We start from the raw sequence: 13,228 nt of genomic DNA, 5'->3' as shown, positions 1-13,228 counted from the left end.
GATGCTGGTGAGGCTACATGCACGTGTCCCACTTTCCAAGTCTGATTAAAAAAAAATAAAATAAAAAAATAAAAAAAATAAAAAAAATAAAATAAATAAATAAATAAAAAAAAAAATAATAAATAAATAAAATAAAATAAAATTTTTGAAGTTTTTCTCCGTGCTGTCTGCCTTGGTTCTTTAGCAACCTGCCTGGAGATAAGTGCAAGGGTCTTCAGAGTAATCTTATGAAGCTTAGCAGACTTGGAAAATTGGGTGAGTGCAGTAGCTTTAACAGAGTCATTGAAATCGTACACCTCAGCCTTGTTCCTGAGTGGAAATAGATGGGAAGTGAAATAGTAATGCAATTAGCCTTTGTCTGGCACACCAGATGACAGACCATGTTTTCTCTATATCAACTGAACAGATAATTGAGGTGACACACACACTGGTTCCTATGCTTGAGAGGGCATAAAAGGTTACCAATTAGTGTTCTAAAAGCATCAGAATATTTTACCATCCTGGGAAGGTAGTTGTGAGCCTCAAATGCTGACCACAAAAAGAAATGACACCGGCCCAGTGCTATCAAGAATTTCTGTGCATACTATATAGACTCTTCTCTCTTTCACCTGATTGGCTGGTGATGTAAGGAAGTATGTTTTGTGAGGCATATTAAATACATTATTATGAACATTTTTGATGTATTTGTATGATGGCACTGTGCTTATAAGTCAATAAGATTTGCTGAAAAACACTTCTGAATGGAGCTGAACAATGCAAAACAAGCAATGTATCCAAGCCAAGGAGATATACAAATTCATTCATGTAAGCCAATGCTAAGAAGTTAAACAAGTGAAAATGATAGTTATCTCCATATTCTGTTTTTTTTCATTTTGATTTCCCTTACTAATTTGCCACAGTATGTGAATCTTACTGATAAGTAAGCAGAGTACCATCGCATAAAATTGTTTTAATCATGCGACTTACTGAATTTGTCATGCACTCTTGGAATGTCTTGGGCAAATATTTTGTCATCAACAATTAATCAGATGACTGCCAACCAAGTGAAAGGGAATAAATCTTAACTCACAAAGAGGGAAGGGCTTTCTTAAAGCAGATTTACTTTTCTAATATGAACAGACAGTAATAAACTTACCACACAACATATACATGGATGAGCAATGGTTGTTAAATTCATGTGCATTTCTGTCCAATCCTATCTACTATCAAGTAATAGCATGAAAAAGTGACATAGGTGTTATCCACTACAAGTAAAGCTCAAAATGAATAATAAATACAAGAAACATCATATTTACCTCGCTGCTCTCCTCTTCACTTTCCGATTCTTGCTTTTTTCGTCCTTTGGGTTTCCTACCTCGACTGGGTTTAGGTTTTCTCTGAGGTTCTGGTGCTGGTTCCTCCTCTTCCTCCTCCTCAATAAGTGCAAAAAGATCACCATATTTTTTCTTTTGCGTCTCACTACACTGATTTTGGGCTGTTTGCAAAATATCCTGCATGGTTTCTAGTGCAAAAAATGTCGTTTGGCCACAAGCTGTCCTTAAGTGGTTCAAGTGTGACAAGACTTGGTCCAATGGCACTGCACTGGCTTTTGTACTTTGGTTCCGTTTCCGTTTGTTTGGTGAGGGCTGTGGCTTGTTGTTGACCACTTCATTGATGAGGTTGGCCATCTTATCCTCGTACCGCTGAACCCAGTACTGTAGGATGGTCACCACAGTGGGGTCTTCCATTCTAAACTCCCGAAGTAAGAGTGTTCGTAAAAGAATCCCAGTGGGTCTGAAAAAAAAAAAAAAAGCCTCTTATAAGTGAACTCCTTATGAGTATGTTTACTTCCTTATAAGATGTGGTATTATTCTAGAAAAAAAAACTACCTTGATTATAAGATGTGGTATTATTCTAGAAAAAAAACTACCTTGATTACATCTAAATGAGTTGGGATTAGGCACGGAAGCTGTGATTACTGTTACTAAAGGGCAAGTACTACTTTTTTGACATCTTGGTTTCTAAACATCCCTCTATATGTACTCAATATGTGTACAATCCTGATGGGAGATAATGGTTTTTAATTATGCAGTAAAATATATCAAATTTTGTCTAAATAATTGTTATGACAACCATGGTTATTCTGTTTCTCAATATATAACACAATAAGAATTGTTAGAAGAATCATGTATCACTAGTTATTTATGATATGGGATCTTCAAACATGCTTGTTTTTTCATCTCATTTGTGTTGGCAATGACAAGGCTCTTACTTGCATTATCTTCTACTTACGATTCTCTCCGCAGCATCATGAGGATATTTGAAAGTGCTTCTCCATGTGTATTTGACACCAATGCAGAGTGTGAGGTAAACTTGAGCTTTGGCATCACAGACAGGCAGCAGTCCACAGGAATCTCGTGGGCTTTTGCCAGTTGCCAGAGAAACAACTGCTCCACAGTTTCCCACTGCAAACTCTTTTCTGAAAAGACAGTAAAAAGGTAAAATATGTTATACACTAGGCTGACACTTTTCTTAAAGTGGGTAGTAAGGTAAGGTTAGCCATAACATGAAAATTAAATACTGATAAGGGAATTCCTTATTCCCTTGCCCTCTTTTGATGGTGCACTGTGAATATTGAGGCAGTATTCTGACATCCACTCAGTTGTCTTTTTGACTATAATCCATCCACTTACAAGGCTGATATCCCTACAAGGTGAGGTAGCTAAGATGAAGCAGAGCCAAACACATTTTAAAAAACAGAACTTAGTAAGCTTCTCTTAAAAAAAAAAAAAAAAAAAAAGCTTAACAGGTAAAACACACACACACACACACACACACACATCACGCTGACATCGTACTGAGAAGATGTGCTGAGCAGCTCCCAGGGAACGAACTTCAGCAGGCGTTGGAGCCTGACCTAGACGTATGTACAGGGGGTTGGGGGTCATAGGGTTCTCCTGTTTCCATAATATAAGAAGTTTTTGGATCGTATAGATAGAAAAATGGAGAGAGAAACGGAACTAAGTGGCGTGACCAGACGTATGACATCAAAACAAATGCCATTTTGTGAAAACCAGCAATTTATTGAAACACCTGTTGGATTGAGGATAATATGGATAAGGACTTTTCTGGATTTAGAGAGCAATTAAAGGAGGGAAGCCATACCAAACAGAAGGAAATGTGTGAAATAATGAATAAGAGCTTGAAAATGGTATTCATTGTAGAAGATTTAATAGACCCTAATAGGACATTGCATTACCAAGGATTACAGGAAATCACAGAGCACAAAGAGGATATTGGATGATTATTGGATCATTTGGATGTAAGAAAAGCAATGGGGCCCGATGGTGTATCAGGCTGAATGCTAAAAGAATGTAAAAGCAACTACTTGATCCAATTTAGGAAATAATTACAAGTTCACTAAATGAAGGAAAAGTTTCACTAGAATGGAAAGAGCCAACATAATACCAATATTTAAAGGAGGAAAGGCAACTGAGCCACTAATTATCAAAGAAAAATCGGTTAAACATCTGGAAGAACAACAAATCATATCATACAGAGAATTTGAGTTCAGGACAGGATGGTCATGTGTGAACTTAAGCTTCTACTCGAGAGTAATAGAAGGACTGGAAAACAGAGATGGATGGGTGGACACAGTATACCTGGACATAAAAAAGGCTTTTGATAAAGTCGCTCATGGAAGACTACTTTGGAAACTAGAGAACATAGGAGGATTGCGAGAAACTTTGTTAGAATGGACAACGGATTATTTGAAGGACAGGGAGATGAGAACTGTGATCAGGGATACATACTCATCTTGGGGTATAGTAACAACTGGAGTGCCACAAGGGTCAGTCTTAGCCTCTATTATGTTTCAGATTTATGTAAATGACGTTCACAATGGGATAAACTGTTACGTTAATTTATTAGCCGGAACTAAAGGACCTAACATATGAAGAACAGCTGAAGCAAATGGGACTACCAACCTTGCAAGACAGAAGAGAACAAGGAGACCTAATAACAATGTACAAAATAGTCAATGGCATTGAAAAAACAGACAAGGAAGACCTGGTGCTGGTAACTGAAAATAGTAGGACAAAAGATCATGTAAAGATCAGGATAAGGCAGTGTGAAGAATATTGGAAAATAGTTTTCCACACAGAATGGTGAAGTGGAATGCATTGAATAATGAAGTTGTTGCAGCATATAATGTGCATCACTTTAAGGAAAAATTGGATAAATGGAGACAGGAAACTATGAGCCCCACTAGGTAAATACACACACACACAAAGAAAAAAAACTAATAAAAAAAAAATAAATAAATAAATAAATATAAATAAATGAATAAAATAAAATAAATAAATAAAATAATTAAATAAACAAAAAAATAAAAAAATAAAAAATAAATAAATAAAATAAATAATGATAAATAAATAAAATAATAAAAAAATGTAATTATTATCTATAACCAAATTGAAAATTGTCATCAGCCACTAGACCTGCGCACACACACACACACACACACACACACACACACACACACACACACACACACACACACACACACACACACACACACACGGTAGCTCAGTGGTTAGAGCGCTGGCTTCACAAGCCAGAGGACCGGGGTTCGATTCCCCGGCCGGGTGGAGATATTAGGGTGTGTCTCCTTTCTCGTGTAGCCCCTGTTCACCTAGCAGTGAGTAGGTACGGGATGTAAATCGAGGAGTTGTGACCTTGTTGTCCCGGTGTGTGGTGTGTGCCTGGTCTCAGGCCTATCCAAAGATTGGAAATAATGAGCTCTGAGCTCGTTCCGTAGGGTAACATCTGGCTGTCTCGTCAGAGACTGCAGCAGATCAAACAGTGAAACGCACACACACACACACACACCGATAGCTCAGTGGTTAGAGCGCTGGCTTCACAAGCCAGAGGACCGGGATTTGATTCCCTGGCTGGGTGCAGATATTTGGGTGTGTCTCCTTTCACGTGTAGCCCCTGTTCACCTAGCAGTGAGTAGGTACGGGATGTAAATCGAGGAGTTGTGACCTTGTTGTCCTGGTGTGTGGTGTGTGCCTGGTCTCAGGCCTATCCAAAGATCGGAAATAATGAGCTCTGAGCTCACTCCGTAGGGTAACGTCTGGCTGTCTCGTCAGAGACTGCAAGCAGATCAAACAGTGAAACACACACACACACACACACACACACACACACACACACACACACACACACACACACACACACACACACACTCTCTCTCTCTCGCCGTTGCTGAGAGAGGACGGCTCGTCTCCGGCTGCGGATGGGAAGAAGTGAAAATACCTATGGTGTTACAGGGCCCGGGTACCTCTGAGTTAGTGTCCTGTTGATGTCCTACTGTCGCATAGTGTTGAAAGTGAGGGATATGGAGAGTGGTCCCTGAGAGGAGAGTGTGGGCGGTGATTGTTTTGGCCGTAATCAGCTGACGATAACAAACATGGCGGCTACTCCTAGGCAACCCAAGGATTTTGAAGGTTTTATAACTACTCCAAGAGGACTGGAGAAATTAGATATGGATGCAAGAATCCAGGCACTGGAAAGTAAGTTCCTAAACATTTTGTCCATAGAAGAAAAACTGGATAGAGTTATAGCCGAGAATGATTCGTTCAAAAAAGAGATCTATTTGTTAACGATAGCGAATAAAGAGCTATTGAAGGAAAAAGTAGAGATGGAGAAAGAAAACCAACAACTAAGGAAACAATGTGAAGAGATGAAGGCTAAACTCCTAGAAATGGAGATGAAAATATCCGAAGGGGACTTGAGGAAGGAGGAATGCCTTAATCTAATTGATGCCAGGATGAAAGAAGTGAACCATGAACATCAGGAGGTACAAAGGTCCTTTAGGGAGATAGTGAAAAAGCAGGAAGAGGAAAATAAAGTGATTACAGAGTGAAATGGTAAAGGCACTAAAGGAAAATGAGTATGTGGTGAGAGATATTGCTGAAAAGAAAAAATGTGTGATCATAACAGGATTGAGGGAGGAAACTAACAGAAACTGGCAGGATAGGAGGAATAAGGAAAATGACAGGATTAAGTCTTTACTGAATAAGATCTCTGTGGAGGAAGAGGACCTATATGCTGAGGTAGAAGAAAGTGTGAGATTGGGAGCTTTTGAGGAAGGCAAGAATAGACCATTAAAATTGAAATTAAAGTCTCAGGTGGCAGCTGAGGCCTTGTTGAGGAGGGCTTGGAAACTTAAGGACTCTGAGGAAACCAAAACAATTTACATAAGAAGAAATATGTCACAGGATGAGCGAATGAAAATGAAAGAGCTTGTAACTGAAGTGAAAGAGAGGAATGACGAAAGAACAGAGGAGGAAAAGACCAAGTTTTTTTGGAGGATGAGAAATGGGAGGCTAAAGAAGTGGTGGATAAAACAGACGGAATAGACATTACATGGAAGAAAGAGACTAGGAATGGAATACAAGTGACTTACATGAATATAGATGGATTTCTGTCTAAGAGGCTAGAATGTATGGATTACCTAAGAAATAACGAACCGGACATAATGTGTGTAGTGGAAACAAAGCTAAGGCCCGAAATAAAGCTAGACTGGTTTGTTGTAAAACACTACAAAGTATGGAGAAATGATAGAAAAAATAAAGGAGGTGGTGGTATAATGGTTCTTACTAAGGAAGATCTGATAGTGAAGGAGGTGAACTATAGTAAGAGAAATGAGGAAGTGATAAGTATGCTTATAACAGATGGCAAGAGGGACATTAATATTATAACAGTATACATACCACCCAGAACCAGTGCTTGGGAATATGAACAGTACCAAATGGTGATGAGAAATACTCTAGACAGAATGAAGCAAGAACTCATCAGAAAGGATAGAGTGATGATAGTTGGAGACTTTAATTGTAAAGAAATAGTGTGGGAAGACTACGAAGTGGTGAACGGTGGTGAGTGGGCAGAGGAATTGTTAAAGGTAGCAACAAATAACTTGATGACACAGTGGGTGAGATCACCAACAAGGTGCAGGGGACAAGATGTTGCAGCAAGGTTGGATTTGGTATTTACCACGGGCATCTCTAAAAGAGGAAATTGAACATAAATGTCCCTTGGGGAGAAGCGATCATGATGTCCTAAGCTTTGAGCTGGATACAGAATTAAGCACGAATAAGATTGTGGAATGCAGGGAGGAAAAATTAAATTATATTAGGGCAAATTATAACCATATAAGGGAGTTCTTTAATGAAATTGACTGGTCCGTGGTATACCAGGAAAGGGATATGCAATTGAAATACGATAAATTTATGGATTTGTATAACTCTGCTGTGAAAAGTTTGTGCCATATTACAGAAAGAGGACTTTAAATAATAAACAGTGGTTTAATAGAAATTGTGAAGAAGCAAAAAAGAACAAAGAAAAGGCATGGAAGAAACTTAAGAAAAACAGTGATGTATTATCAAGAGAAGTTTACAAAACAGCAAGGAATAGATATGTTGAAGTAAGGAGAACAGCACAGAAGGAATATGAACAGAGGGTGGTGGAAAACTGTGATAGTGACCCAAAAATGTTTTACAAATTCATAAATGGAAAACTAAATATAAGGGAGGCAATAGTAAAGGTAAAAATGGGAAGAAGTATATGAGGATGCTGGAGATATAGCTGAAATTTTGAACGACAACTTTTGCAAAGTGTTTACAAAGGAGGAGCATTTTATGGGAGGAAGGCCTACGGAAATAAAGCAAATGCAGGACATCATGGTTACTAAGGAAGATGTAAGGAAAATTATAAGCAATCTGGATATTAATAAATCAATGGGGCCTGATGGCATATCTGGGAGGTTGCTAAATGAATGTAAGGATCAATTGTTGAACCCTGTATTTGATATTGTGGAAACCTCCATACGAACAGGATTAGTCCCGAAAGAGTGGAAAAGAGCTGACATTGTGCCTATATATAAGAATGGTAGTAGAATGGAACCGCTAAATTATAGACCAGTATCGTTGACTAGTATATTGTGCAAGGTATGTGAAGAAGTAATTAAAGCTAAGTGGAGTGAGTATCTAGAAAGTGAAAACATTCTGAGTGAAAGACAGTTTGGTTTCAGAAAAGGAAGATCGTGTATCCAATTTATTATGTTTTTATTCAAGAGTGACTGACATACTACAACATAGAGAGGGATGGGTGGATGCTATCTACCTGGACTTGAGAAAGGCCTTTGATAAAGTACCACACAATAGACTGATGTGGAAACTAAAGAAGATTGGAGGAGTAAATGATAAACTAGCAAAATGGATGGAAAATTACTTAATGGGAAGAGAAATGAGAACAGTGGTGAGAGGAAGGAAGTCCGAGTGGAAGAAGGTAACCAGTGGAGTTCCACAAGGGTCAGTGCTTGGTCCCATCATGTTTTTGATTTATGTTAATGATATGCCAGTAGGAATTGACAGTTACATGAACATGTTTTGGACGATACTAAAATTATGAGGAGAGTAAAGAATGTGGAAGATTGTAACAAGTTACAGGAAGATCTTGATAAAATATATGAGTGGAGTAAGGAGTGGCAGATGGAATTTAATATAGACAAGACCCATGTTATGAAAATGGGAAGAAGTAGATACAGACCAAACTGGGATTACAGGCTGGGTGATGAGAAAATTAAAGAGACCAATGAGGAGAAAGACTTAGGAGTAACGTGCAAAACACTTTGTCACCGGAGAAACACATTAACAAGATTTTTGGAAAACATATAACATGCTTCAAAATATTGGCCTTGCATTCCACTACCTAGATGAAGGAATGATGAAGAAGATATTATGTACCTTAATAAGACCCCAGTTAGAATATGCAGCTTGTGTCTGGTCACCGCATATGAAGAAAAATGTGAAGAAGGTAGAAAGGGTACAGAGGCTGGCAACAAGGATGGTACCAGGACTCAGGAGTTAGACTATGAGGAAAGACTGAGGAAGCTGGGGCTGACCACATTAGAAGAGAGAAGAACAAGAGGAGACATGATAACTATGTATAAATTGGTGAACAAGATTGACATACTGGACAGAGTTGATAAAGGTGACCACAAGTAATCAGCTCCGAGGACATGGAAAAAAGCTAATAAAAGAGATCTGTCTAAATGACGTGAGAAAATACAGTTTCCCGCATCGTAACATTGATAAGTGGAATAAACTGAGCAGTGATGCCGTTGACGTGGTGTGTGTCAATCAGATGAAAGAGAGATATGACAGGAATGGACAAGGAGACAGGACACAGAGAGCTTAGCTTGGGCCCTGTAATACACAAATAGGTAAATACACACACACACACACACAAAAACAGTAACATCTAAATCTGTAATGAGCGATCAACAAATGGTGTGATACTTACCTAATATAGATGCAAATGAGCTGTTGTCAAACATTTGTAAGGAGCCCTGAAGCACCATGCACACCAAGTCATGTAGTTGGGAGGAGTCCAAGCGCTCCAACACCAACTGCAATAACTCGGCATTGCCTCTTGTCTGTTTTGAGAAGTTGTTGTAAATATCAGGAATGATCCAACTCAACACTCTAGGATCATCTTCACCCAAGAACCTTAAGTCCCTTATCACAAATGCTGCAAAATCTTTAAGTCCAGCAGCTTTACACAAGTCCCTGTATGTTGATATGGAACTTTCATTATTTTCCTGAACTTTATCTGACTTGATGTTGGAGGCTTTCAGAAAGTAAAGAAAATGGTAGCCCACTTGATAGGTTGTCTTGTGCATCTCTACCAATAACTGAAGTATGGGCTGCCGGCGATGATCGTCCTCAGGCAGTGTGATGAGGTTATCAAAGATAACATATATAGGGTTGCCCAAGCTTTCTTGAATGCTTCTGTAAGTACATGAAAGAAGTTAATCAACTACAAAAGCTGTTATTGCCAAAGGAGTGACTCAAACTACACTCTGAAAATCAAATAACAAGAACATTTAACTCATGTGACATAAGTGTTCAAACTATATAAACTAAAAATAATACTTAATATAAAATAATTTTAACAAATTGTTTCTAACAAGAATTATTCATCTTGAATCAATGGAAACACACATACTATACAACACCTTTTTTAAAACAATCTTTTTCTCTAATAATCTTTGTTTTATATATTCTCTTCTCTTCTGTACCTGGCACGGGAAAAATAATAACATTTATTGAATACTTTAGTTCTTTTCTTTCCACCCAGAGCAGATGTTATGTTGTGCACACAATCAGATGTGGTCTCTCTGCCAAACCTGAACATTTCAACAGTTATACCCAGTCCTCCCACACTAGGGATGACTTTAAATGATTTTTGAATGCTCATATATATATATATATATATATATATATATATATATATATATATATATATATATATATATATATACACTCTTATTTTTCTTTGATTCTTTAAGTCCAATGTTTTTAAAATACTTAACCATCTTAAAATAATCTACCTATCTTTCATCAGATGTTTTGACAAATTCAGTGATTTGCATTTCCTACATTTGTGTCAATCAACTCCTGAACACCAAAACTTTAGTCTAATCAGTCTCAATTTCTTCTAAATCCATTCCATTGTTCTGAATTTGGTACTTTAAAATAATGCTACTTTCTTACTATACTCAAAAATCTCCTTTACCTTTATACTAAATTCTAAGCACATGAATTAGAAATAAAGAAAAAAGCAACCTTCTCCGTCACCTCTTTCATAAGACACAAAACATACTCAGCTGAAATATCCTGAGGCAAGAGGGAGGTTCCAGGAGTCAGTTCATCAGATAAGAGATGACAGAGACAGTAAGCCAGGTTGACTGCCTCCATCTGGTCCAAGTCATCACTGAATATCAAGTCACACAGCTTCTGCAGCAGATCACACCTGTAACAATAATATTATGATAACCACTAACTGCACATGAGACTACTGACGTCATCCTGACTTGGATAATGCCAGTCAGGAAATTTTCATACATGTTAAAGATCTGGATATTTCAATTTTTCATTCACTATAACCACAATGCTTCTGGATGCCACTATTAATAAACAGCTCAAGGAAACCAATGATTTTGGATTACTTTTCAATTTATCATCAATTTCCATTATTTCCATTTAACTTTCATATACATTAAGGACTACACTTTACTAAATGTTAATTTCAGTATTCCTTATTCCAATGATACTTGGTATGAGATATCTATTAATGTATGGTTCTGTTTCCAGTGGAGTGGAATACTTCCATCAACCCCAATGCAACATACAAAAGTATCATGTGGTATCGTAATAGGTAAAATCACTTCGTTCCTACTTCAGAGAAAACAACAAACCACAAGCACCAACTATTCCTTCTTATATAACACCAACTGAAATTTCTAGTTAGCTTGTGTTAACCCCTTCCCGGCAGCAAGGTAGATGAATGTACTATAACAAAAAAATTGTCCATATATATAAATAGACTTTACCGACTTTCATCCATATGTCTACATAGTTTCCTTGCAAATGGGCATTCCAGATTGACATCTATATGTAGACTGAACAAATTATTGAATCTATATATAGACTTGGCTGCAAAACAGAACAAACAATTGAATCTATATATGTGTTAATTGGATTGGTGATAATGGCTGTCAATATATTTATATGAATGTTTGGAGTTACTCACATCCAGGACTTGTAATTTACTTCCACTTTTCTTCGTATTTCTCACATACTTGTTTTGTACCTACTAATTTTTTGGCAACGGTGCTGGTGTGTGATACAGTTCTCTCTCTTAACATGATAGACTAAAAATAAAAGAAAGAAAAAAATGGAAAAATTTCCAATATAGGCTTATGTGTGTAGCACATCCACCACCGACTGGCCTTGAGAGGCAATGCTGGCAAGTGTTTCGGTATTTGAGAAGCCAAATAATCATTTATTTTTTGAATTTTGTTAGTTGTAAAGAATTGTCTATATATAGACCACGCTACAACTTAGTGCAGTAAAATCAGAACAGAAGTCTATATGTAGATGATCCGACAAAAAGTACCAATTTCTAAACATCTATTTATAGATCCTCTGCCGGGAAGGGGATTAAATATATAGACATGACTGAACAACATAGTAGTAACTGACAATCCTCATGATAAGATTTAAACTCATCAAGGCATCAGTACTAAAAAGAAACTTAATACCTGTAGCTCTTGTATACTACTGAGAAATCTCAATAAAATCTGCCAAACCAAAAAGAGCTGCTCTCACCATATATATATATACCAGTAATTTCCTTCACTTTAGTCCACTCTGGGCATTATAATAAACAAATGACCCAGCATGATGTCCATCTCATAAATCACTAAAGGTAAGATCTACACTTACACTATAACAAACAAATATACACTGGATATGTAGAAAATAATTAGAGGAAATGTTTGATAAGCAACAAGCAAATAAATACTTTACCTACCTCACTTCATTCAGCCTACCAGAATTCTTAGCATTATTCATTACATTACCAGTGTCCCAACATTCATAGAAACCCAAGTACAGGACAGCTGGCCAGATACCAGTTTTTTCACTGTTCTTTACAATGAAAATAATGCTTACCCCACACCTACTCCAATCATGAGACCACAGAAGATGCAGAATACTTCCTAAAGAGTGCAACACACCATAATTTGGTTCATATGACTTTTTTTTTTTTTTTTTAACGTTAAGGCCTATAGCGCCTGTAGGCTCACTTGAAGAGTGTGTAGGAAGCGCTGTTCAGCTTTTGCCCATTAGTGGCGCAGGCAATTTTATTTATAGTGGTACCCAAAATGGGGGCCCATATCACCACCCAAGCTCATTTTGGGTGTAACCACCTAGAACCTGGGTATCATGGTGGCATGTAGGTAACTTTAAACCACTCAACAAATGGCAAAGTGTTTAAGACTGCACGTGGTGGGATTTGAACCTACACGTGGACGTCTGCCTGATCCCATGCTCTCCACTTTATCCACTACGCCACAGCGTCTCTCCTACAGTTTGAGAAGTTCATGTCATTTTTAAGCACTCACCACTGTTGCTCTCCATCCATCTCTATCATAAACAACTGCTCTAGTGATTCTGTATTCTGATTCAGTATTTCACAGTTCATTCATTGAAGGCATAGCCTTCCTCATAACCTTCCACTGCACACATCTGACCGCATTATTTTCTATTAGTTTACTCTCCTGCTTAACACATTGATTTGCCCATTCAGCCAACACTCAAACACCAGTTCTTCTTAC

At 37.6% G+C, this 13,228-nt stretch overlaps 1 protein-coding gene across 3 annotated transcripts in view; it reads right to left on the bottom strand.

Moving 5' to 3' along the window:
* The window catches only part of LOC123516314 (integrator complex subunit 3-like), a 56,748-nt gene that overhangs the window by 9,868 nt on the left and 33,652 nt on the right, over positions 1–13,228 (bottom strand). For all 3 annotated transcript variants that reach the window (XM_045275594.1, XM_045275593.1, XM_045275592.1), the window contains exons 10-13: positions 10,711–10,860; positions 9,349–9,836; positions 2,272–2,458; positions 1,296–1,773 (exon numbers count right to left, since the gene is read on the bottom strand). In XM_045275594.1, the coding sequence (XP_045131529.1) occupies positions 1,296–1,773; positions 2,272–2,458; positions 9,349–9,836; positions 10,711–10,860 (1,303 nt within the window). The remainder of the gene's footprint in view (positions 1–1,295; positions 1,774–2,271; positions 2,459–9,348; positions 9,837–10,710; positions 10,861–13,228) is intronic.

The sequence above is a fragment of the Portunus trituberculatus genome, chromosome 40 (assembly GCF_017591435.1).
Source record: "Portunus trituberculatus isolate SZX2019 chromosome 40, ASM1759143v1, whole genome shotgun sequence".
Classification (NCBI taxonomy): Eukaryota; Metazoa; Arthropoda; class Malacostraca; order Decapoda; family Portunidae; genus Portunus; species Portunus trituberculatus.
Note: the sequence above shows the minus strand (reverse complement) of the source record. Positions and strands in the feature narration are given on the sequence as shown.